Here is a 24,624-nt window from a genome sequence, read left to right on the forward strand (position 1 = left end):
TGTTTTTTTAAAAATAACCACCATTCACAAACATTTCTGATTATTGGTGTTAGAATACATATTCTAGAATTAGAATTCTTAGATTCAGAAATCAATGGCAGGAGGAAGTCACTTAAATAAGGTAGATGTGGAATAAATTCTCCCAGACCACCATGACCCCAGCAGATCAGTAGTTTAAAAAGACAGAATTCTCCCTAGCAGCACGCCTCTTGGCACTGGAATTTACCTGATTCAGATGTAAATGCATTAACTGGTATCTTAGAGTAAAACCAAGGTTGTTTTTCCACGACTTTTTTAGGCAGGGGATACACTGACACCAACCAACTTCCTGTCCTTCCAACATACCCCTCTGGTATAGATTCATAATGCCCCCTCGCTTAAATCTATCCACACAACATGGCTAAGCTCCTTCACTGGCTTAATATGTGTTAGCTTTAGCTTTCCAAAGGATTTAGAGAAGCAAAGTCCTATTTAAAAAAAAAAAAAAAAAAGAGTTTCAGGAAAGACAACTAGCCCACGTGGAAAAATGCTGTGCATCTTCAAAAGGAAAAATGATTTTTTATTTGATAATGTTTTTAAAAAGTGAACAATACATAAATAGAATATAATTATCAAAAGAAATTTTTTATCCTTGTATTTGATTTGCATTCTTAATTTCTTACCTAATACACTTGAATCAGTTTTCATTAGTATTTTGATTGATAGCATTTTCCCTAAGACATTATTATCGAAACAAATAGAAGCTTTGCCATCATAAATTAGCATTACTAGAACAAGAAAAATAAACAAGCAAGAGATACACAAAACATTAAGATTAATTTCTTATAATATTATTAAAAAGGTTGACTTTCAAAATTATTTTCTGAAATTAATGGTTTTAATTAGTAGTTATAAGATTCATCTTCCAGATTTCAATTCTAATATTCTACTTCTGAGGATAATTATATCATGCAAAAAAATCCTCAAATCCATTGGAAGAGTATATAGTTTTCTAGAGAGAAGGCTTTCTCGTGGGGGGAAAAATGTACTACTCATTACTATAAATGTGGGCCATCACAGGGTCAGAAACATTAGGAATTGTGGTTGGTTGTTGGTCCCGTCTTCAAGAAATAATCCAAACCCTCCGACTTTACATATTGCTAAAGAATGAAATGCTAATTCTTAGCCTTTAATACTTGGTGTGAGAAGATTTTTCTTCAATCTTCTAGTACTCCTTTTTGAAAACTGAATCCCTCACACTGCAATTTATACTAATTTTTTCTTAAGCTTTCTTCAGATGTGATTAAAAACAGGTCATCACAATTTTTTAAAAAGTAACCTTTTATATCCTTGAGGACTATTATCAAGTCACCTCTCAGCTTTCTCCTTATAAAACCAAATGAAGCTAATTATTTTACCTTTCCTCATAGGTGCTGTGCTTTAGCTATTTAATTATTTTAGTATCTCACCACTGCAATCTATCCAATTTTTTCTTAATCCCTGGAGTAGTAAAAGCCATCAACAAGCCAGAATGGACTCATACTGGTCTGACCAACATGAGATATAAAGGGAATTACTTGTGTCACCTATAATTGCACTTCTGTTTATATACTCTAGCATACTGTATTAGTGCTACGTCTGGGGAGACGTAAAAAGTGCAGAGCATTGTGGGAAGTGGTATCTGGCTAGCAAACCTCTCATAAAATGTGTTCACTTAATCCTGCACATTTTGCCAGATAAAGGGGAAGTTTTGGGCCAAACTGCTCAATTAGGACTGATGATGATAATCTTTGGCCTGGCTTCTGAATCTTTTGGTACATCTTCCGAAGAACAACTCAGGATAAAACAGTGCTATTTACATCCCAGTCCCATTAGATGCTATCTTTTTTTAAATTTTCTCCCCTATTGTTAACTTCTTTTAAACAAATACAAATAATTTTCAACTGTGGAAACATTTTCCAGTAGAGTTCAAGATTATGTATACCCACTATTATCTCAGAAAGTATTTTGCCCTTGGCCTATGCTAATGCCCATAGTAGGCATTCAGTTGATGTTCAATCAAAAAGAACTGCATGCCTGCTGTATGCCAGGCACTGTTCCGGCATGGAGACACATCACTGAGCAAAACAGATGACATCTCTGCCTCATGGAGATTTGTTTTGAGTGGGGATGAGATAAATCATAGAGCAACAAGAAAATGACTGATCACAACATGTCAAATAGTGATAAAGCCTGGCAAAAGTTTCTCGGAATGCTAGCCTCAGGGGGCATTGCCATTTATACAGAATGATAAGGAATGGGCTCTCTAAGGCGGTGACATTTGAGGAAAGGCCTGAAGTAAAAGGGAAAATCATTTAGATATTTGAGGAGGATGGCAACAAGTTCAAAGAACCTGAGGCTGGCATGTGCCAAAACACAGGAGCGGAACTGAAGTGAGCTGGCGGGCAGGTAACAGAAGACTAGAGCAGGCATGTGGAGGGGTGAAGGGTGGCAGAGATCTCATAGTGCCCTGTGGTTATCATGAAAACTTTGGACTTTACTGGAGTCACACTGAAAGTTAATGGGGGCAAGGGTTAGGCAGGAAAACAGGTGAGAAACAGACTAATACAGGGAGACACGAGGGTGACCAGTGTTGTGGCAGTGGTTTGGGACGTAGTTTGCTCATGTATCAGATGAGGGTTTGAGAGAGAGAGACTCAGGTTGACTCCAAGGTCTTGGAGGTGAGCAGTTGGAAAGTTAAAACAGCCATCAGCTGAGGTGGGCATGTGGAGTGTGGGGGCACATGCTAAATTTCAGATGTCTACTAAACTTCCACGTGGAGGCATCCAGAAGGCGATACGCACATTTGTTTGGAATGCAGAGAGAGCTCTGAATGAATTCACAATTCTTGGGATATAAGGGGCATTTAACGTAATGCAATTGGCGGTTGGTTGGGAATATCTAAGGAGGGATTTTCCATGAAGGACTATTAGCATTGCTGGATCATTCTGAGTAACTTTCGGTCCTCCATTCTCATTTTTCTACAAACAGCACAACCATCAAAACATTGTTTCAAGAATAAATTTCCTTTCACACACATGAAAATAGTATAATTGTCATTTTTACATATTTCTGTTGAACAGCTTTTCTATTTATTATAATTATAATTATATTATAATTATAAAAATGCATAATTTAAAACTATATAAAATGCTGAATATATACATATATATTAATGAAATATGTTTTAACATACATAATGTTGTTGGAAAATAAACGTTATGAAAATAACTCAGAGCCATCATTTATATCTGGGATAAAACATATCTCTCTCTCTTCTTTTGTATGTAATTCCTTTCCATTCCTGACATTTAAACAACTACATGCCTTACAATGTTCATGCTATCAGTTTATGTTTCTACATCAATGAAATATACTTTTAACTTTATAACTCTGATTTTTTTTAAATACAAAGCATACAGGTATTCTTCTATCCAAAATAAATTTTTATTCCTGCAATCAAATTTGATAAACTCTTAGTTAAGGCCTATAATTGATCTATTATATAGCATTTATTGTATTAGCTCCCAATTATCAGATCATTTTCAGAATAAACATATTCTATGTCAATTTTTCTTTTGTTTAGATAGTTATGACTTTTGTTTATTTGAAAGTATTTCTCCAGAGAAACAGAAGTATAGGGGAGGAGACAAACCAAACAGAATGAAATTTAATTATTTGTTTAATTTTACTATATTATGTTTGCACAAACTGTCCTTCAGGTCATTCTGATGGAATGTCCATGCAGATAGGAGGCCCGTCCACTGCCAGGTCATTTACTGTCGCCGAGACTAAGCTGGGCTGGAGCTGTGAGCACATACTTGGCTCTGGTCTCACCTTCGGTCTCACTTCTATGTTGCAAACCAATGCTTCCATGTCACCAGGGCCCCAGGACACTATACTAGAGGACCATAGGTCAAACTGGGGGCTAGTGAACAAAGGAAGACAAAAGAGAGAGGTGGCTCAGAAGGGCGGTGGCAGAAGTGGCAGACAGAGTGACCACTGTCCTCTATCTGTGCTGGAGTTTGTCACACTTTCCTGCACACATTATTAGTGTGTGCAAGCTGAGATCCTCTCCAAGCAGAAGGAGAATCTGAAAATGATACCTAATAAAGACAACACCTCATAGTCCAAGTGGAAGAACTGAGTCTATTATTTTGAGTGTTTTGATGACATTCACATAATTTTACACTGTTTATTGACCAGCTACAGTTTCATCAGCCTTTTGTCCCTAAGTCGAGAAGCTGTAGCCCATAAAGAGCGTAGTGTACAAACAGATTCCTCACATGATTTGCAAACTATCTGTGAGAACATCAAGAGGAGAATACTATTGGATTCATACTGTTTGAGTTGTTATATTAAACAAGTCTAAAATGAAATAGCCTGTTACATACAAAACCCTTTTTGAAGAAGCTATCTGCACTGCATGCCGCCCCCCACTCGTATACAGATTAAATAGATGGATCCATGAGTTGTAGGAACTGCAAATGATGGAGGCAATTACTGCCTTTAAAAGAATTCTCATAATTGAGGGCAAAGGAGAAAGAGCAGCACCCTGGGGGTCAACCGAACAGGGTTACATTCCCATCGCTGCTGCTGACTGTGTAACAAAAGGCCCAGGGAATGGGTGTCACTGAGGCTCCCCACTACCCAGATAGAGGTGTCACTACATGACTCGCATAAGAGTGGTTGCTGAGAAATATCTGCCATTGAATAACAGCCTTAGCGCTGGTCTCTGGGACACTCATTTCTCTTTCTCTGATGTGCGTGGTTGTAATGGAACTGATGTCACACCCAGAGAAAAGTAACCTTCAAGAGTTACAAAGATAGTCAAATTTCAGCTCTCCACCAAAGAGATGAGTCTATTCTCTTAATGTCGAGCACTTGCTCAAAAGACTGTCCTCTGATTCCAAGGATGGAAGGGACATCTCATTTAAATACTTATTTGGACCAAAGTAAAACACATCCAGGTCTTTACATTTGCCAGAAAGTCATACTGTTCAGAAAATGGGTACAGGGACCACATTGGATAAAAGTAAAGGAACTGTCTTGGTGGGCTTGACTGCTGGCACTTTAGGTTGACAAATACTTCCAGAGAAAGTTAGAGACAGACATCACTAACATTTATTTAATACTTACTTAGCACCCTTTCTTAGCATAGTTATTCATACCAATAACCCTATAAGGTAGCTGTAATTATTATTCCTGATTTAAGGGTGAGGATTCTGAAATAAAGATAATTAGGTAATTTATCAATGATATATTGCTGGGAATTATGGGCCCAAAAATCAAGCCCAGGCAACCCAACGCTGAGTCATACTGTTAACAGGTCACTGCTTCTCCTCTCGCCCGCTAATCTGGGAACCACGCTAATGTGGTGTATAGAAACTAACTAGCAATGCTCAGGACATAATAGACAGCTGAGGTCTGAATACACTTTAAGGAAACAAAAACAAAATTAGTAAAATTATCTATTGAAATAAAAGTAACCATAAGTCTATTCCTAAGAATTGTCTTAGTTTCTATTAAGTCCACTGGCTGTTTTTCAGAGCAAACAATGATACAGTAAGAGAATAAATAATTTCTATAGTAATGCTAAAAGCAAAATAGAACTTTATTTCATATTTTGATAAAATAAAAAATATATCAAATGTTAGCTATTATTTCAAAACGTCATAACCAACATCTCTAAAGCACAAAATGACAACACATACACGTATGTGGCTTTACATATCTATATCCACATATATGTTCTTGGCAAGGAAAACATTTCACAGGAGTAGATCATTTCTCTCTCAGTTACTCTTTGTTGGTCACAACAAATTGAAACCCTATAAACAATTTTCTCAATAACCAATTTTGTAAAAAGTTAGGAAAAAGATCAATTTTGACAAGATCCAACTGTTGATGGATGTAATCCCAAACATAAAATTGAAATGCTCCTGATTTTATTATTTAGAAAAAATATGTACTAATTGAAAATATTTCAGATGTTTCAGAGCTTGGTCAAAGACTCTTTTTTCCTTACAGATGTGATATAATAATTTTATTTATTTATTTATTTATTTATTTATATTTATTTATTTATTTATTTATTTATTTATTTATTTTTATTTTTGGGGGGGAGGAAGATTAGCCCTGAGCTAACGTCCATGCTAATCCTCCTCTTTTTGCTGAGGAAGACCGGCTCTGAGTTAACATCTATTGCCAATTATCCTCCTTTTTTTGCCCCCAAAGCCCCAGTAGATAGTTGTATGTCATAGCTGCACATCCTTCTAGTTGCTGTATGTGGGACGCGGCCTCAGCATGGCCGGAGAAGCAGTGCGTCGGTGCGCGCCTGGGATCCGAACCCGGGCCGCCAGTAGCGGAACGAGCGCACTTAACCACTAAGCCACGGGGCCGACCCGTGATATAATAATTTTAAAGCTGCCAAGTTGAAATGGGAAAAAACAAACAATGAAATCTAATCACATAAGTTAAATTTAATAAATCAGGTCCATGTATGTCTTGAAAAACCAAAAACCTTGACTCACTCCAAAGCCCATTTCTAACAGGATAAATGTCTTGACATATTTAAAGTAAACATCACAGACCTATAAAATCATGCTTTAAAGAAACAGGCTAGTAAGGACAGAGAGCATTATGGTCCCAGAAAGTGGATTCTTAGTGATCCTTCTGCACAGTAGTCAAATAGTTGCCACCCAGAGTATCTCTGCTCTTCACTTTTCCTACTGTATGAAGTGGGATAGTGAGCAAGAGGCCTGATCTATTCAACTCTTCAAAATTATGCAAAGGATATGTAGCAAGAGGAAGACAGTGTTTGGTGCTTTTTGTTGAGCTTGTATAAGAAATAACATTAATCATAAAAGTTGATATCATTCTAAAGAAAACAACAGCAAAAACTAAGAACAATATTTTTATCAATAAAATAATGTAATACAGCAAAAATATAGTTATTATTAATAATAATGAAATGATGCGATTGAAAACTGGTACTGCAAACTCTCTATGCCATTGTATCACTAAAAAAAAGATATTCTAAATCAATTTGAAGGCAATTTCAACACTTTTTTGCAATATTCCTTAGTGGATGAAGGCCTCAGAAGTGGCTGACACCTGGTTTCCTCCAGTATTAAAACTGTATTTTCACTTTTAAAAACAATAATATAAGGTTTTGGAAGGTCAAACAGTTCTAAGATTTCATACAATAGTAAATTTGCAAGGCAGAAAATCTCTGTAAACAGAAATCCAAAAGTATTAAGTCTAGAAAGATTATGGAAAAACCTAAAATAGACCTTAAGGAATTTAAACTGAATAGAGTATTACAAATAATTCTCTTCTTATGGGATGAATCCTCGAGATTGGCACCAAATTGATTTGGGAGACAAAACCAATTTTCTAGCTTTCTCCTTACACAAAGGATATATTCCGACTAACTGCCCAAACAAAAATTTACTAACTAGAAAATTATTATAGGAGATAAGCTGTCATTTATTTTAAATACTTTTTAAATATTCAAGATATTCATATTTTATGAATATTATATAAATTTCACTTGGAATGTGTTAGAAATATGTTCCTAACATGTTATACTTTCCTATTTTATTAAAATTATTGGAGTAAATTAAAATATCAGGATTTGAAAAAAGCAAGTGCTTATTTTCAGAATGATAGTTGGACTATGCTTCTAACTTCGATTGAAGGGGAACAGATTTCTGCAACATGAAGCTGTACTAATTCATAACCATACTGCTCTTAGACCCACTTAGACGGGGAAGGAATGGCCCTCAAATAATTAGATATCAAGAAAGACAGAGGTAAGGTTTTGGTTTATTTGGAAAACAAGATTAGATATCTTTTGCATATTACGTTCTTAATGAAGAGAAATGACTGAATCCTTTTATTATCACATCCCATAGCTAAGAGATACTTGTTTGGTTTAAATAAGAACCTTGAGTTGCTTTAGAAGCTTCATGAAAACATTGTAAGGCTGTAAATTTTATAATAAAATTCACAAACAAAAATTTTAGGGATCATTGGATAGATTACAGAAAACGTGTAATTTTTTAAAATATTTGACAAATTCATACTTTGCTCACACCTGACATACAAAATGCAATGCAAATGGTATAACTTAAAGAAAAAAATAATAATGTAAGAACAATACTGACATATGTGCCACTACGTAAGACAAACAAAAATGATCAGAAACCTCCAGTCTGAAAAGGAAACAAAATAAGAAAAGAGGACTAAACTATGATGACTCTGAGCTCTCAAGAGCATAAATAGGTTAATAAAACAAATTTAAAAAACGGTTTATTTAATTAATACCTTGGGACTTGAAAGATGTTTTAGAAAAATAGATATAAGTACTTCATGTAACAGCTGTAAATTTATGGAACTTTAACTGAAGAGTGGGTATACGCTAAAATATTAGTAAATCCAAGAAAATGTTATTGAAATAACAAAAATAAAAGACAAGCATGTTCTTATCTGTGAGGAACATTGCATATTATTAGGAAAGGGGGCTGGATTGGAAGCAGGTGCATTGGTGTAGTGGATGACAGTCACTCTCCCTCTGCTGTGTCTCTGTGGCGTTTCCACTGGCAGAGCTCAGAGTTAGAGCAAATAGTTCTCACCCAGAGCAGCGGCACGACTTTAGTTTATAGCCTGTAAACTCTCCTACCAATCGCCAGGGAAATGTAGTTCTATTATCAGAGGAAAAAAGTAAAAATGTTTTAAGAAGCTTGGGTTTTAGGAAGTGATTACACATTTTATGGCAATTTAACTCTAAAATGGTACATTGAAAAGCTAAGAACGGTAACAATTTTTAAATGACTTACTAAAATGTAAAACAACAAGAAACTTTTTAATAATAATTATTTAAAAAATGAAAACTGATAGAAATATATTCAGAAAATGCAGAGACACATCTTTTTTACTAAGATGGTCTCCTTAAGAAATATATTTTTTTCCAAAGTTGTAACTTTAGAGTCAAAGAGAATCCTTTCCATTAATATATGTCATTGAATGACATAAAATTCTACCATAAAATAATTCTTCATCTAAATTACAGTTTTTGGAAGGATTTTTGTCTCTAACAAATAGTTAGCACTTGTCTGATAATAATATCAATACATTCTGATCCCACATATTGGCTTTTACATTTCATTTCTGTTGTATCTTCACTTATGTATATATTGTATATATGTATATTGTTGTATATGTTTATTTTTGCTTTCATTTTAAATCATTTATAAGAGATATACTTTAATTATGGAGCATCTCTTTTCCATTCAAAATGCTTGTAGTGATGGTAAAAGGAATGATAACATTGAATTTAGCTTTTCAATCACTAATACAATAAATATGAGGTACAGGGAAACATATTTGATATCAAAATATGAAAATCATGAATAAATGCACAATATTTATTTGTTTAAGATGAGATTATTCCATTATTTTAATTTGACAGGTTTTTTCCTTTAATTCTTTTTCTATTCCACTCATTTTAATAATTCTTTTTAGTTATTCTTTATTTGAGCAAAATTTTAATCAGCATCGTCTTAGAATGTTCATTATTACCATGGTTGCCTTTAGGCATGATTTACTGCATTACTCTATGTGAGGCAGGTTTGTATTTTCTTGTTTGTTTGTTTTACTGTTCTCTATAGCAAGTCCTGAAATGTAATAATTTTTATTACCATCAGACATAGAAAATTTGCATGTGAATTACAAAGATTTATTTCTTGAACCCTTTGATAATTGCCAATGTGATACCTCATTATCCTGCACCCTCGTAATTTAGTGTATAGTTTTAGCAAACAAGAGCACTAGGATATTCACCAACATAACTACAATACAACCATCAAAACAAGGAATTTGACATTATACACTGGTCCTCTGGTCCTTAGCCTCCACTCGAGATCCACCAGTTCAGAATCATCTGCTGCATGGCGTTGTCATGTCCCTTTAGTTGCCTTCAGTGGGGACAGAACCTTGATCTTCCCCTAACTCTCAAGACCTCGACACTATTGAAGACTACAGACCAGTGATTTTGTAGACTGAGCCTCACTGGCTTTGCCTGACATTTCCTCGTGATTAGACTTGATTAGATCACATCACACTAGATCAGATGAAGTGACATTTTTCCATTAGATTAGAGAGGATGTTTCCTCATGGTTAGATCCAGCGTATTACACAGCTCCAGCAGGAATGTCACAGACCTGACACTCTTCTGCGTGTGATCTTAGGAGAAGACCATTCTGTCAGACATACGTGGTTCTGATTTGTCCCATTAATGAAATGTTCACTGTGATCAACTTGTTAAGGCTGTGCTGCCACTCTTGTCTCCTGTGAAGTTATTCTTTTTTCTTTTACAATTATAATAAGTACTTTGTAGGGAGGCACTGTGAAGCCATATAAGTGTTGTCATCTAACTTCAACTGATTTGTTTATCTTTATGAAGATGGATTCATGGTTTCCTACGTTATTCACTGGGATATAATCTGTTAATATCATTATTTATTTTGAAGATCAGTTCGTCCCAGATTTGCCTGTGGCTGCCTTTGACGCTGGCTTCTGTGTCTTCTGACATGTCTCCATCATTCTTTGAGCATGTCCTTATTTTCTGGGACATTAAAATAATTTTAACTTATCTTTTACTTTCTATGCCACAACCCAGCCACCAACAATTTTTCTATAGAGTTCTGGCTCCTTGTAGTGGAGAATAGTATCAAGAAAGTGACAGCTGGGTGCTGGGTGTGCTCCTTGCTGCTGGGGACTCTCTGATCCCCGGTGCTCTCAGGGAGCAGAGTAGGGTCTAGGTGCGCACATATACGTACATACGCAAACACTCATATAAATGTGTGTAAACACATCTATATTTATTTCTAGAGCTAAATATACATATTGAAAGCCCATTGCATACCAATATTTCTAATTCTAATCCAACACCAGAGTTTTATTCTAGTTTTCTTTCCTTCCATATTTACAACTCTTTCTCTGACAGTGAGAAATCAGGCCCCCATTTCGCATTCCTCATAACATATCAACTTAGTTGATCAATCCCTCCCCTCACTCCCCATCTCCCACCCACAAATATCCGAAAACCCTCCTCACTCAGCTCAGCCAGGCATGATATTTTGGTATTTTTTCTGAAAATGATTTTAGAAAAATATCACTGTGACTACATTGATCACTATGTATATTTTATCAAAAATTTAAACAATACATGTTTGTTAGTCTCAAAAATAGTGTCCTAAAAACCAAAAAGGAAATATAGTCTTTCAAAAGTGCTTGCTCCTGCTCAATCTAACGCTGGCTCAGAAAGGGACAGGCTTTCAATAACTACAAACCAGATAGTCCTCCACTTTTTCAGGGTTTGCTAGCCAAGTGACGATGGGAGGTGCATTCTATAAACAACAGTGGACAAGTCAGCTATTCTGCATGGAGTCAGATATTCCATTCACGCCTGCTCTGTTTCTTCATGTGTGACCAGTTAACATAATTACTGCACCTTGTCTTTCACATCATGCAGATAGGTCCTGTCTTTCTCTCACTGGGAAGAGTCTGACCACTGGAAATGAACTGCAGAATCCAGCTGTAGGATGAGAGCCAGGTTACACAGGGAGATGTACCTGAGAGAAGGCCTTTGGGTGTCTTCTAGGAGGGAGGTGACACTGGTGCCCGGTTATGTAAAGACAAAACACAGCAGTACACTTCTCTTTCCTATAGACACTGATATTACAAAGCTGTTTTCATTTGAAGAGGTGATCAAAGAATATACAGCCCTCCAAAAACGGGAAAAGAGTACTAAAGAGCTAAATCAGACAGTTAGTTAATAAAAATATAATTACTTTTTATCAATTTTCCAATATTTGTGATATTTGTCAACTTTTAAAATTATTCTGTATTGTGATTTTTTTCTTATTTTAAATATTCATTTTCATGCCTAATTTACATTCCTAGTTTTGCAAATTGTTTTATAAACGACACCCCCAAATTGAATAACTGACAAGTCCCACAACATCTGGACATACCCCTGTTGATCAGCAGAAGGCCTCTAATGGTAAAGTGTACCCAGTGCTGAGACTTAGTAGAGTGTCAGTTAATTGTCTAGAGTATTGGCTTTGCCACTTTTTATAAAACATCTATTGACCATCCCTCTTTCTTCTACTTTCTGAAAAAATATCAGAATTCTAGTTTTTGTTTTTCCTTTTACTCTAATCTCCATGTTGTTTCAGGTTCCTTTCCAATTGCCCAATCCTAAATTTGAGACATGTAACATCTGAGATTTCTATTAGACATGTCAAGAGACAGCTGTACACACTGTTGAGTACTCAGAATTCAGGGGTGAGGTCTAGGCAGGACATATGCATGGGGATCATCAGGACAGAAATGCTGGTGCCCTGGTGTGCAGAGTGGACAGGACCTATTACCCTGGAGGAGTTGGCCTTGGATAAGTGCAAAGACAGCCATCTATCAGACGGGGCTGCCAGTGAGTACCCAATGCTGGAAGACTTTGTAAGTAGAAAAAAGGATCATCACCTAAGAGTGAGAAGGAGAAATACGTGTTAATTTTGGGGGAAAGGAAGAAGGTTTAACATAGATTCTGGAAGATTAGGTAAGAGAACAGACTAAGAAATATAGCATTACTGTGAGGCAAAATTAAGGGATTTTTTAAAGTTCTCATCTAGAATTCTGGAGAATGTCCTTCTCCAACTGCATTCAGCCACACTGCTGTGTTAGAGGGGCTAGAGCTCGGCGATCCTTTTGCGTTAAGAGTCAGACGAAAGAGAGCAGCGCAAGGGGGTCGGCCTCTGTGGCCACGTGGCTGTCATGAGTGTTAACGACTGATCATGGGTCTTTATAGAATCTTCTGCTCAAGCCCCTCTCTTTCATCCCACACCTCTCCAGCCCCACACGGCCCACACCCTTGTTTGGAACATGTCATCTCTGACCAGGATCTTCGCAGCAGCCCCTGGAACCCCCCTCTCCCACCCATTCAATCAGAAGACTCTTTTTTTTAAAAGGCAAACTGTCACTTCCTCAGGCTTGAAATGCTTCAGTGGGTCTCCTTGGTTCTTCAAATAAAGGTCATATTACTTATCATTGTCTTTTAACAGCTTTCCCCACCCAAACACCAACACAAACCTCATATCCAAGAAAATTACAGCCATGCTGAGCCACGTTTGTTAATTGTTTAAATAATGCAAATTTCTTTCTTTTTTTTTTTTTTTTTTTAAATAACTAACTTACTCTATATGTTAGGAGAGAAAGAGAGAAACAGAGAGAGAGGGAGAGAGAGAGAGTGATAGGGTAACGCATATTTCTTTGTACACCCTGGCAAGTTTACACACACCTCCTATGCCCATAGCCTCCCTTCTCTTCCCAATCGCTGAGCTCCAACCCCAACCCAAACACACATTCATCTGTTGAACCCTTTAATAATCATTTAGATTTCAAGTTTATTTAAGGTCTCCTCCAAAACTCCCTTCCTAAATTCCTTAGTCAACTAGGCCTTTTATGGACTCAACCGTTCTATACAGTAGTATTGAATCCTTAGTACCTAGCGGAGTGCTTGGCACATGGAGAGTATTTAGCGCATATTTGTAATACAAATTAATAAATAAAAATGCATTCACCAGTTAATTAATGAATTGCTAATCTTTACAACAACCTAGGCTTTCTTAGCTTTATTTTGAGCAGATGAAGATATTGAAGTTTATGGTGCCTAATACATTTGCAGAGGGTAATTATTTAGTATCAGAGCTGTCATTTGTTGCCAAGTCTCTCTTATTCTGAAATCTTTGCTCTCTCATCAGTACCAGGCTGGCTTTCTCATTCTCATTTCTTTCCAATTTATCAATGCTTATACTGAGAGAGAAAGACGCAGTATAGTACAGCATTTAAGAGCATAGATTTTTGAGACAGACAGCAAGATTCAAATCCTTAGCTCTGACATTTACTGGCTGTGTGACTTTGAGTTATTTATTTAAACACTTTGCCTTGGTTTCCATATCTATAAAATGGGGATTATAATAACTGTTTCATAGTGGCATTGTAAAGATTAAATAAATTATTACAGCACTTAGAACAATACATGGCACATACATGTAAGCTATATATACAAAGTAAATATTATTGCTTCATTTTTGTTGTTACTGGTATAGTTCCATATCAGAAGAAAAAGGGTTTTCTTGATTGGTAGTCCCAGACTGGACGTTACATGGTCTAGATCATTAGCTTGTGCCTTTAAATTTGTCTTTTCTGAGGGATCCCTTTCCGGAGACAGAAGTCTACAACTCGCACAACTTGCACAGGTCTGCTACCTCATGGAGGTAGATGGCTGGGTAATAGAAGATGCCCCTTCAGAATCGCTCCCCAGACCCAACTCTCTGAGCCTTGGCTCCTCCTCAATCCCATCATCCTCCAGACACTGATCTGTACGCAGGAAAATAATCCATCTAGTACTGAGTCTTATATGCACTCCTCTGTTCTTGTGCTGTACGAAGTTTTCCTTTGAGAAAGAGAATCCTCGAAGGATACTTTTGTATATGAATTGTAAATCCAAGAAGCATAGAACATGAGTGTTGCACTCATTAATGGTAGGAGAGCTCTTCTTATTTACATATAAGTGAGAGTAGATTTATATTTTATTCAATACTTGAAAATATATATCCGCAGGCCTCAGTAACCTACGTAAAATATTGCCCAAAGCAACTAATAGGTTTATAGCAAATTTTACGTAGATAGATAAATGAAAGCTGCACTTTGATTTTAATTAGGCAGAGTGCAAATACATGAACACTTCCAGATACTTGTGATAGCAGTATAAGTTGATATGGCTTTTCTGGGAGGCAATTTAGACACATATACCTAACATCTTGAATATTTTAAATTATTTTCCACCCAAGACTTCCAAAATTCTGAATTTAGATGAAAGGAAATAATTTGGAAGTTACATAAATTCTGTGGACAAAGATCAATTTTTGCTATCTATTTTTTTTTGTCCCTTTGCATTTACCTAACGTCTGTGTCACTAAAATGTAAGCTCATTGAAAGCAGGGACTTTTTCTGTCTTTTTTTCCAGCCATATAACAAATGTTTAGCAGATTACCTGGTATATAGCAAATACTCAATGGTTATCTGTTAAATAAATCAAAGAATAATTGTTGTGATATATCTGATAGAACAAATGGGAAAGTATCTAAATGGCAAAATTATGGGATTAGCTAAATAAGTATGGCCAAATGATGGAATACATGAAATCTACCAAAAAGTCTTAAGGTTTTTTTTTGAAGAATATCAACATAAAAACACCTCAGGACATATTCTTACATGAAAAAGTAGAATATAAACTGTATAATCCTAATTTTTCAAATAAAATTTTAAAAGAGAGAAATAATACACTGAGTGTTTATATGGAGCCAGACATAATTCTTATTATCTCCTTTAAAACTGTCCTTATTTCAAGCATTATAATAAATAATCTTATTTTTAAATGTTAAAACAGTTATAAAGACCATGTAAGTTACTTGGAAAATGGTTAGGAAATAATTTGTCTAAATAGGAATATAGAAATGCATGCAGGATTACTACTATGAACAAGTTATACTAATGTATGGATAAGGAATGGACATAAAACTGATTTGTTAGGGTAGTTAGTTTCTGGGTTTCTTTCTTTATCTTTTCTTTCTCTCTCCTTTCCTTCCTTCCTTCCTTCCATTCTACCTCTTTCATTCTCTCTTTTTAATTCCATTAGTTTTTTCTTTTCTAAAAAATTTAATTAGAAAACTATCTCATTAGCCATTTTAGTAATTATATCCAAACACTGGAGTTGGGTACAATCTCTTTTCCTTCAGATGCTGGCACCTCTTTTAGGAGATGCCAGAGCCTTTTTGTTTTGTTTTGCAGGGAATGATTGGCCCTGAGATAACATCTGTTGCCAATCTTCCTCTTTTTTTTTTCCTCCCCACAGCCCCAGTACATGGTTTTATATCCTGCTTGTGAGTTGTTCTAGTTCTTCTATGTCAGCTGCTGTCTCAGCATGGCAACTGACAGGGGGTGTGGTTCCACAACTGGGAAGCAAACCTGGGCCTGCGAAGCCGTGAGTGCAGAAGCTTAACCACTAGGCCCTCAGGGCTGGCTCGCCAGAGCCTTCTTTACCAACAATAAACTCAAGCATATCAGAGTTGTTCTTCCACCATTAGTCCCATAACAGAACTAAACCCAGAAACAGGGATGAGCAAGCAATGACCCACGTTTTTATCTAGGTCCTGTGCTGTTGTGAATGTCGACTTTAATCTAGGATTACTCTGTAGGGAAGAAAAATAATGACGACATTTGAGCTAATCATATTTTATTGTGTCTCTGCCTTCAGACACTTTGATACATTTCATCATGCTGTAAATGTCCCAGCATTTTCGAGTTTACTGAGTCCACTGGAGGAGAAATAACTGACATAAAAGCAGGTATCTTAGTTCTTCTTGGTTACACAAACAAGGTCAACCTTAACCAGGATTTAATTATCAACCTGTAGTACTTCCAAGCCTACAGACCCTAGAGTAGAAACTGAATAAAGATTATTATTTAGGTTTTATAAATTATTTCCAGTTTGATTCTTATAAATGGCTATAGCAACCACTGGAATTTTACAGAATTCTCAGTGACTTCCTATTGCAACAAACCTGTGTATAGCATAGATATTTAATTAAATTATGACAATTGTATATTCTTTTCATACTCAGAGAGATAACCTAACCCTGAGATTTAAAAAAAAAAAATTAACTTTCTTTGCATACGCCTTTATGTTTTCTGTTTCTTCTAATTCCAAGTCTTATCCAAATCTTTCTCTTCTGTGTTTTACTCAGCAAATAACTATGGTAATAATTGAGGTTTAAATTCAGACTACTTCCAATTGAACTTTCTACTTCTTCCTCGGTGGACTCCTGCTAAGCTTCTCCTTCTCCTCCTCCCCAGACTGAAGGGCTGCAGGATCTGCTTAATCATTATTTAAGCTGAGATGAGGGTGTCTCTACATTTCTCTGCGTTCTATCTTTTCTTTTATATATATATATTTGTTGTTTTTATCTTGTACTGTCTTTATATCCATGCATCATCTGTTTTCATGAACTACTTATGAGTCCAGAAGCGCTGTTTGCTGAGGAAAAGCCATAAAATTTTCACTACTTGTTGATCATACCTTGAGAATCTTGCACATAATCTCATAAACTGAAAATGCTTTCTCTGCTCGGGTCCAGTCCCACGTTGTCACCTTTAAAAGATGAGAAACTAATGTGTCATCTGTTGTAGAAAGATAGCCCCCATTTCCCTATTTATTTTACTCATATTACATAGTGCATAGTGGAACTTTCACACTTGTACTGCATACAGTCTCTCAGTTGTGAAGTTATTCTCACTGAGGTCCACGTATAACATTTTGGTTTCCTCTCCTCTAAGCTTTGTCACACTTCTCTTCCTCTTTCAGCAAATGTTTTCTGTTATCCGCACACCCTCCATTTGCCCAGTATATTCACATATTTTAAATAATGTGTGTATTCTCTACATATAAATACTAAGTATTTATATTTCACATCTATGGTATTTTTTTCTCAGTTTACCACCAGTTACATACAAAGAAGAATACTAGATATCAACGCTGGCTTTAATTTTTCAAAAAAACATAATTTATGTCAGGAAGTCATTCCAAGATGTGAACGCCTTACAACATTGTGAAGACACCAAACACTACACTGAAGTTGTTTCACTTATTTATGTTTGCAACATATATTTGTCCAGTCATAAGGAGTTATTCTGAGTCAGAATAGAGTCAAAGATATAAATATCAATGACGTTTTCCTGCCTTCCTGGTGCTTTGAACTTTGTGTCAATATAGACATTCAAAATAGCAGCAAGTCAGACTTGATAATTCCAAGACCCTGTGCACTATTAGACCTGTAAGTGAGTGGTCTGGCACTTGATATTTATGTTCAATAAATATTTATTGGGAATCTACTGTTGTGTAAGCTACATGCTTCCAAAAGCAAGACCTTAGGTTGAATAGCTAACCATACATATTTAATATGAAGCCCACCCAGAATACAGGATGTCAAAAATACTATTGATTTCATTTAGACAGACTTATGCCACACAGAAAAACATATTTTGACTGTCATAAATTCCTAAACAGAAATGCCTTCTAGATTTTTCAAGGGTTATAAAGTAAATGTTTAATGCCATGACATATATCTTTAGCAAGATATTTTCAGAAACATTTGGACTGTTTTCTTTTTTTGGTATCTTATTTTCAAAATATGTTGGTAATATGTTATTTGCTATTGTTAAGTTGATGTCACTCTGTTGTGATAATAAGGGAAAAATAAAAAATGTTGGACAAAAACACTTACTGGAGGTGCCAGAAACTTGTAAAGACATGAGCCCCTCAAGGCTAGAAATGTTGGAGAGTACACGCGATCTTGAAGGGAGTCCTGTTCCCTTGCTTCACACCAGCCCATGTAGACTATCTGCAAGGAAAGTGAAGATAATTAACTGTCAAAAGAGTCTCATTTCAGATGTCATAATGTGTATTTTTCATATCTTGTGGTATTTTAATTCTCTCATAAAATGATCAAATTAATTGATGCAAAAAAGTACATTAACCAGATTTACCTTCATAAGTGAAAGTAAACTACTCATAAGAGTCTAATATGTTTCCTTCGGCTCTTATCAAGTGTTTGTTTATGTAATCCAACTTGGCATGAACTATATCTCCCACTATCATTCCTACTATGAAAATATTTCTTTGTAATAGAATTCATTCTCTTTAGCCCATCAGTTTTCCAAGTAATGGCATTTTACTCCCTGGGAATGTGCTCCCAGGTGAAATAGTTAAGTGGGTAAAGGAGAAAAGTCAAAGAGAGATCCCTCATGTGACTACCACTAGTGTGGTATCCACATTACCCTGTGCCTGACAGGCTGGGACAATAACCTTTCTTGTTTTAGTCACCTATCTAAGGTTATTCAAGCATTATTCATCTATCAAATGGTAGTAACAACAACTCTTTGCGTCCAGCTCTTAAATATAGGTGGATCAATTTCCAAAATAAAATCACGTGAGATAAACCACTCCTCTTTCCATCATTTGATTGTTCTGAGGCTCAAACATATACATAAACATTTATTAAAGGAGTACAACAACCCTAACAATGTATTCATATGTCACTTCATTTATCTCTTACCACAACTCTATGTGGTAGAGGTTTCTGAGAGGATATATTTCTCACCTCATGTAACTTACTTTGGTTTAATGGTTGGCCGAATGCTCTTTCCTGCTCCCAGACTTTCACTTTTTTTGCTGTGAGATTTGCTAGGACTAATGGGATTTTAAAGCACATGACACAAGTAGAGTTGAACTTAGTATCTTGTGTTTCTGCCATTACCATAAAAAAAGCATACCCAAGGTAGAAACATGTGGAACAGACCAGAGCCCAAATTACCTCCTGGACCCAAGCCCAGCCAACTCCAGCCTAGTGTTTAATGCCAAACAATCAGATCACTTGTAGAGAAAATACATATCTATTGTTGTATTCCACCTAGTTTTGGGGTTGTTTTATTATACAGCATTGCTGTGCCGATAGCTAACTAATAACAATGAAAGAATTTGAAGTGCAGAATTTGAAATTAGATATCTGTCTGATTTTAGATCTCATTTTCTTTCCACTTTATTATATTTGCTCTCCAAAATAACTGTATTGTCCATTAGCTCATTATCTAAGTTTGTTTTACAATAAGCTTCTGAGATATAAAGATCCTACTTTAACAAATTGAGGAATTGCAATTTAAATAAACTAGCTTAACAAGTGAGCCAAGCTTTGTATGAGTTAGAATTGGAATTTGAACCAAGGTCCCTTGCTCTTTTAATTCTACTATGTATTCTCTAATCTGTTACATTACTAATTTGTTGTTAGTACCCTCGAGTCAATTCTGACTCCTAGTGCCCCTGTGGACAGCAGAGTGGAACCCTGCTCAATCTTTTTGCGCCATCCTCTCATCTTCTGGCTCTATAGCAGACAAGGCTTCACTGCTATTCACAGGGTTTTCATGGCCAATTTTTTTCTGCAGTGGGTGGCAAGGTCCTTCTTCCTAGTCTTTCTTAGTCTGGAAGATCGCCTGAAACCTGTCCACCATGGGTGACCCTGCTGGTATTTGAAATACTGGTGGCATAGCTTTCAGCATCACAGCAACATGCAGCCACCACAGGATGACAACCAACAGATAGGTGGTGTGGTTCCCTGACTGGAAACAAACACTGGTGCAGTTGTGAGAGTGCCAAATCTTAACCACTAGACCACCAGGGCTGGCTAGATTACTAATATGTGCTTTGAAATTTATAACATGTGAGAGCTAGTCACAGAGACTTAATTGTTTAATAATAATATAATAAGAACCAGCTATAATAATTGAATATTTTGTATTGCTTATATGGCCAAATAGATACTTAATCAAATAATATCATAGTTTTGAAAAAGTAATGAAGTCTAATAGCTGACCATACCATAAAGGAAAAAAGGACTTAGTTAACTATAGAAGTATATATAATTTAGCAGAATAATTGAATTAAAATAAAAGTAAGAGATGATTAGTTTCCTCTTCCAGTTGTTGAGTATTATGCAATTCAGACAACCCACTAACTGAAGTCACCTTGGAAAACAGGAAAAACATATTTTTTAAATGTGCTCAAAGTACTACATATTTTATAAGATATTAAAGAATTACCAGGAAAAACTCATAGTCAAATGGAATTTGATGGAGGTGAGCCCAAATATGGGTCAACTTTCTAATACAGATGTGGCCCGTAAGAGGCTGTGCTGCTTCATCCAGCCTCACAGGGTTAAGGCATAATGTTCAAGTCCAGGACCCTCCAAGTGCAGAAGCCCTGGTAAACATGCTCTGCTTTTATTTCAGATCACAGTGACTGCATCCTAACAACAAAGTTGAGGCAGAAGTCATTAAACTCTTTTAGGAACTAGAGCTCAGATTCAAGCCACCCAGATGGCTGAGAAAATGTCAACCTTGAAATGATTCATGATGAACCTAGATTACAGTTCTCCTAGGCTCCTAGCTAAAGAAAATGGAAATCCTCTCTGGATGATGATAACATCATCCTGTGCCTCAATTTATTTTTATAAAAACTGTGTCCTGGACACAATAAAAATTACTAAGAATATAAGGGGAAAAATCATGAAGCACATCAAACAAAAAACATGAAAAACGAAAACAATAGGCAGCAGGATCCAGCACATAAGCATTTTAGGTATTAAAATTTTCTGACATAGACATTAACTTAACTATGCTTACTTTATGTATAAGAAGATAAGAGACAAGCTTGAAACATTCATCAGAGAACATCTGACATATCAGATTATAAAATGTACCAGTTGGAAACTAAAGAAATACATTATGTATTTAAAAAATGTATAGTTGGAGTTAACAACAGATTAGAAGCAGTTGAAGATGTTGAGTACCTTTTCACATACCTGTTACCCATTTGTTTGTCTTCTTTTGAGAAATGTATATTCAGGTCCTTAGCCAATTTTTTAATTGGGTTATTTGTCTTTTTGCTATTGAGTGATTTGAGTTTCTTATATATTTTGAATATTAACCCTTTATCAGATATATGACTTAACAAATATTTTCTCCCATTCCATAGGTTGCCCTTTCACTCTGTTGATTGTTTCCTTTGTTGTGCAGAAGTTTTTTATTTTGGCAATCCCATTTGCCTATTTTTGCTTTTGTTGACTATGCTTTTGGTGTCATATCCAAAAAATTATTGTGTACACCAATGTCAGGGAGATTTTTCTTTATGTTTTCTTCTAGCTCAAAAAGGAAATTAAGAAAACAATCCCAGTCACAATAGCAACAAAAAGTATAAAATACTTAGGAATAAACTTAACCAAGGAGGTGAAAGACTTGTACAGTAAAAATTATAAAACCTTAATGAAGGGAATTAAAGAAGACACAGATAAATAAAAAGACATCCCATGCTGATGGATAGGAAGAATTAATATTTTAAAATATCCATAATATCCAAAGTGACTTACAGATCAATGCAATTCTTATCAAAATCCCAATGTGGCATTCTTTACAGAAATAGAAAAATCATCATAAAATTCATATGGTACCATAAAAGACCCTGAATAGCCAAAACAATATTAAGCAAGAAGAACAAAGCTAGAGGCATCACACTCCCTGATTTCAAAATATATTACAAAGCAGTAGTAATCAAAACAATAAGATACTGGCATAAAAGCATATATATATATATATATATATATATATATATATATATATATATATATATATATATATATATATACACACACACACACACACACTAATGGAACAGAATGGAAATCCCAGAAATAAATCAATGCATTTATGCTCAACTGATCTTTGACAAAGATGTCAAGAATGCGCAATGGGGACTGGATGGTCTCTTCAATAAATGGTGTTCAGAAAACTTAATATCCACAGTCCAACTTGAAATTGGACTCTTATCTCACATCATATGCAAAAATCAACTCAAAATGAATTAAAGACTTAAATGTAAGAACTAAAACCATAAAACTACAAAAAAATGGAGTTTAAAAACATTATGCATTTTCTGTGTATATATTCCAAAGTGGCTACAATTAAAAAGACAGAAAATGCTCAGTGTTGGTGAGGACATGTAGTAATGTAAAAGCTCACATACAGCCAATGAGAGTTTGATTCTTAACTTCTAATATAAACTCAACACTAATGTGTATACATGTGCACTGAGGCATATGTACAAGAATGTTCATTGTAGCATTAGTCTTAGGAGTTCCAACTGTGTATCAATAGTTTAAAATATTAATAAACTGTATACCCAACATATTGTATAGGTTTATATAGTAATAAATGGTGATATAATAATGTAATAGCATACAGCAAGGAAAATTAGTAAATTATATTTACATGGTAAAACATAAATGAATCGCACAGAAAATGTTAATTAAAAGAAGCAGATATAGAATAATACATATCCATATATGTATACATATGCATGTATGTAAGATTTGACTCAAATAATCTATAATGTTTTGGAACGCATTCTTAGTTGGAAAAAAAAGTACTATAGTAAAGCAAGAAAAATTATTACCCAAACTGTCAGGGTAATGGTTACTTTAACAGAGAACCAGCCAGTTGTGACTGGCGAAGAATGCAAAGTGGGGAGAGAGAATCTGAGTTGTTAATAACCTACTTTTCTTGACTTGGACTGTGGTTACACAGGGGTTTGGCTTTTGAAAAATCAAGCTGTACATCTATGTTTTATGAACTTGCTATACATGTATTATATTTTGTAAAACCTCATTTTAAAAATAGCATACAATGTGTATTATTAACAGTTTACAGCAATTATATCTTAAAATAACAGAGTTTTGTGAATTTTATAGGAAGAAACTATTTTGACAAATTTGGTTAAATCACTCTGTCATTCTGGAGCCATTACAATGAGATAAAATTTTAGTTATGAATTATATCATATTTAATCATTACATTAGTGTCTCAATTAAGGCAGAGTCTTTAATTTTAATTCAATTTGATAAAACAGTTTCTCTACATTTATGACTCTGTATTGGCAAGAGAAAAAAGAGAATGATGTGGTGTACAGAATCCCCAGAAGGAAATATGTAAGCTCCTAAGACTGTGGAATTTGAGTTTGTTGTCTCTTCCACCTCTATAATTTGCTGAAATCTGAAATATTAAGAAGGATATACCGATATTTTTCAAGAAATATCATTGAATACAATTTTATTATTTTGAACTGAGTGTAGCTTTGGAAAACGAGCTGAGGATATAACTAATAAAATGGGATAACCACATCTGTAAGGGATATTTCTTCATGCTTGCTCTCTACACCAAACATTGACCTTATCGTTTTCTGTGCCAAAATAAGGGAAACAGGCTCCTCTCAATTGTGCAGAGATGTCAAAAGGTACTTTTTGTTTCTCATCATTACCAAGACTCATGTGAAATAATTACATGGTTGAGGAGACATAAGGCATTTTCAGTAAATTTTTCCCACACGTCACAGAAAATGATAATTCTAAAAAAAAACTATATCACTTAATCTTAGAAAAATAAAAACAAAAAAACCAAATGGGCCATATAGACATAAGGATATTTCAAATAAGATATTTTAGAAACAAATGGAAGTAAAAGAAAATAGTTTTCTATGCACATGAAATGACAAAAGGACGTCCAGACGTGGATAATTTTAAGATAAATATTTTTTGCCTATATTTTTTAGCTTTATTGAGGTACAAATTGACAACAAAACTGTAAGATATTTAAAGTGTACATTGTGGTGGTTTGATATATATATCTACATTGTAAAAGGATTCCTCCCATCTAGTTGATTAACACATCCATCACCTCACATATTTTTATATGTGCATATATATATATATATATATATATATATATACTTTTTTTTTTTTTTTTTTTTGGTGAGAACATTTAAGTTCTACTCTCTTAGCAAATTTCAATTATACAATACAGTGTTACCAACTATTGTCA

The 24,624-nt window shown here is 35.1% G+C and overlaps 1 protein-coding gene across 5 annotated transcripts in view; it reads right to left on the reverse strand.

Moving 5' to 3' along the window:
• Positions 1-24,624, reverse strand: part of SNTG1 (syntrophin gamma 1) — a 334,797-nt gene that overhangs the window by 71,099 nt on the left and 239,074 nt on the right. For 4 of the 5 annotated variants that reach the window (XM_087420584.1, XM_087420581.1, XM_087420582.1 and 1 more), the window contains 2 exons: positions 18,429-18,545; positions 17,225-17,296 (listed from right to left, as the gene is read on the reverse strand). In XM_087420584.1, coding sequence (XP_087276710.1) covers positions 17,225-17,296; positions 18,429-18,545 — 189 coding nt within the window. Of the gene's footprint in view, positions 1-9,169; positions 9,177-17,224; positions 17,297-18,428; positions 18,546-24,624 lie in introns of all 5 variants that reach the window. The other variant, XM_087420583.1, reaches the window with a different exon arrangement.

Source organism: Ceratotherium simum, chromosome 31 (assembly GCF_057802395.1).
Source record: "Ceratotherium simum simum isolate JZ-2026a chromosome 31, ASM5780239v1, whole genome shotgun sequence".
NCBI classification, from domain to species: domain Eukaryota; kingdom Metazoa; phylum Chordata; class Mammalia; order Perissodactyla; family Rhinocerotidae; genus Ceratotherium; species Ceratotherium simum.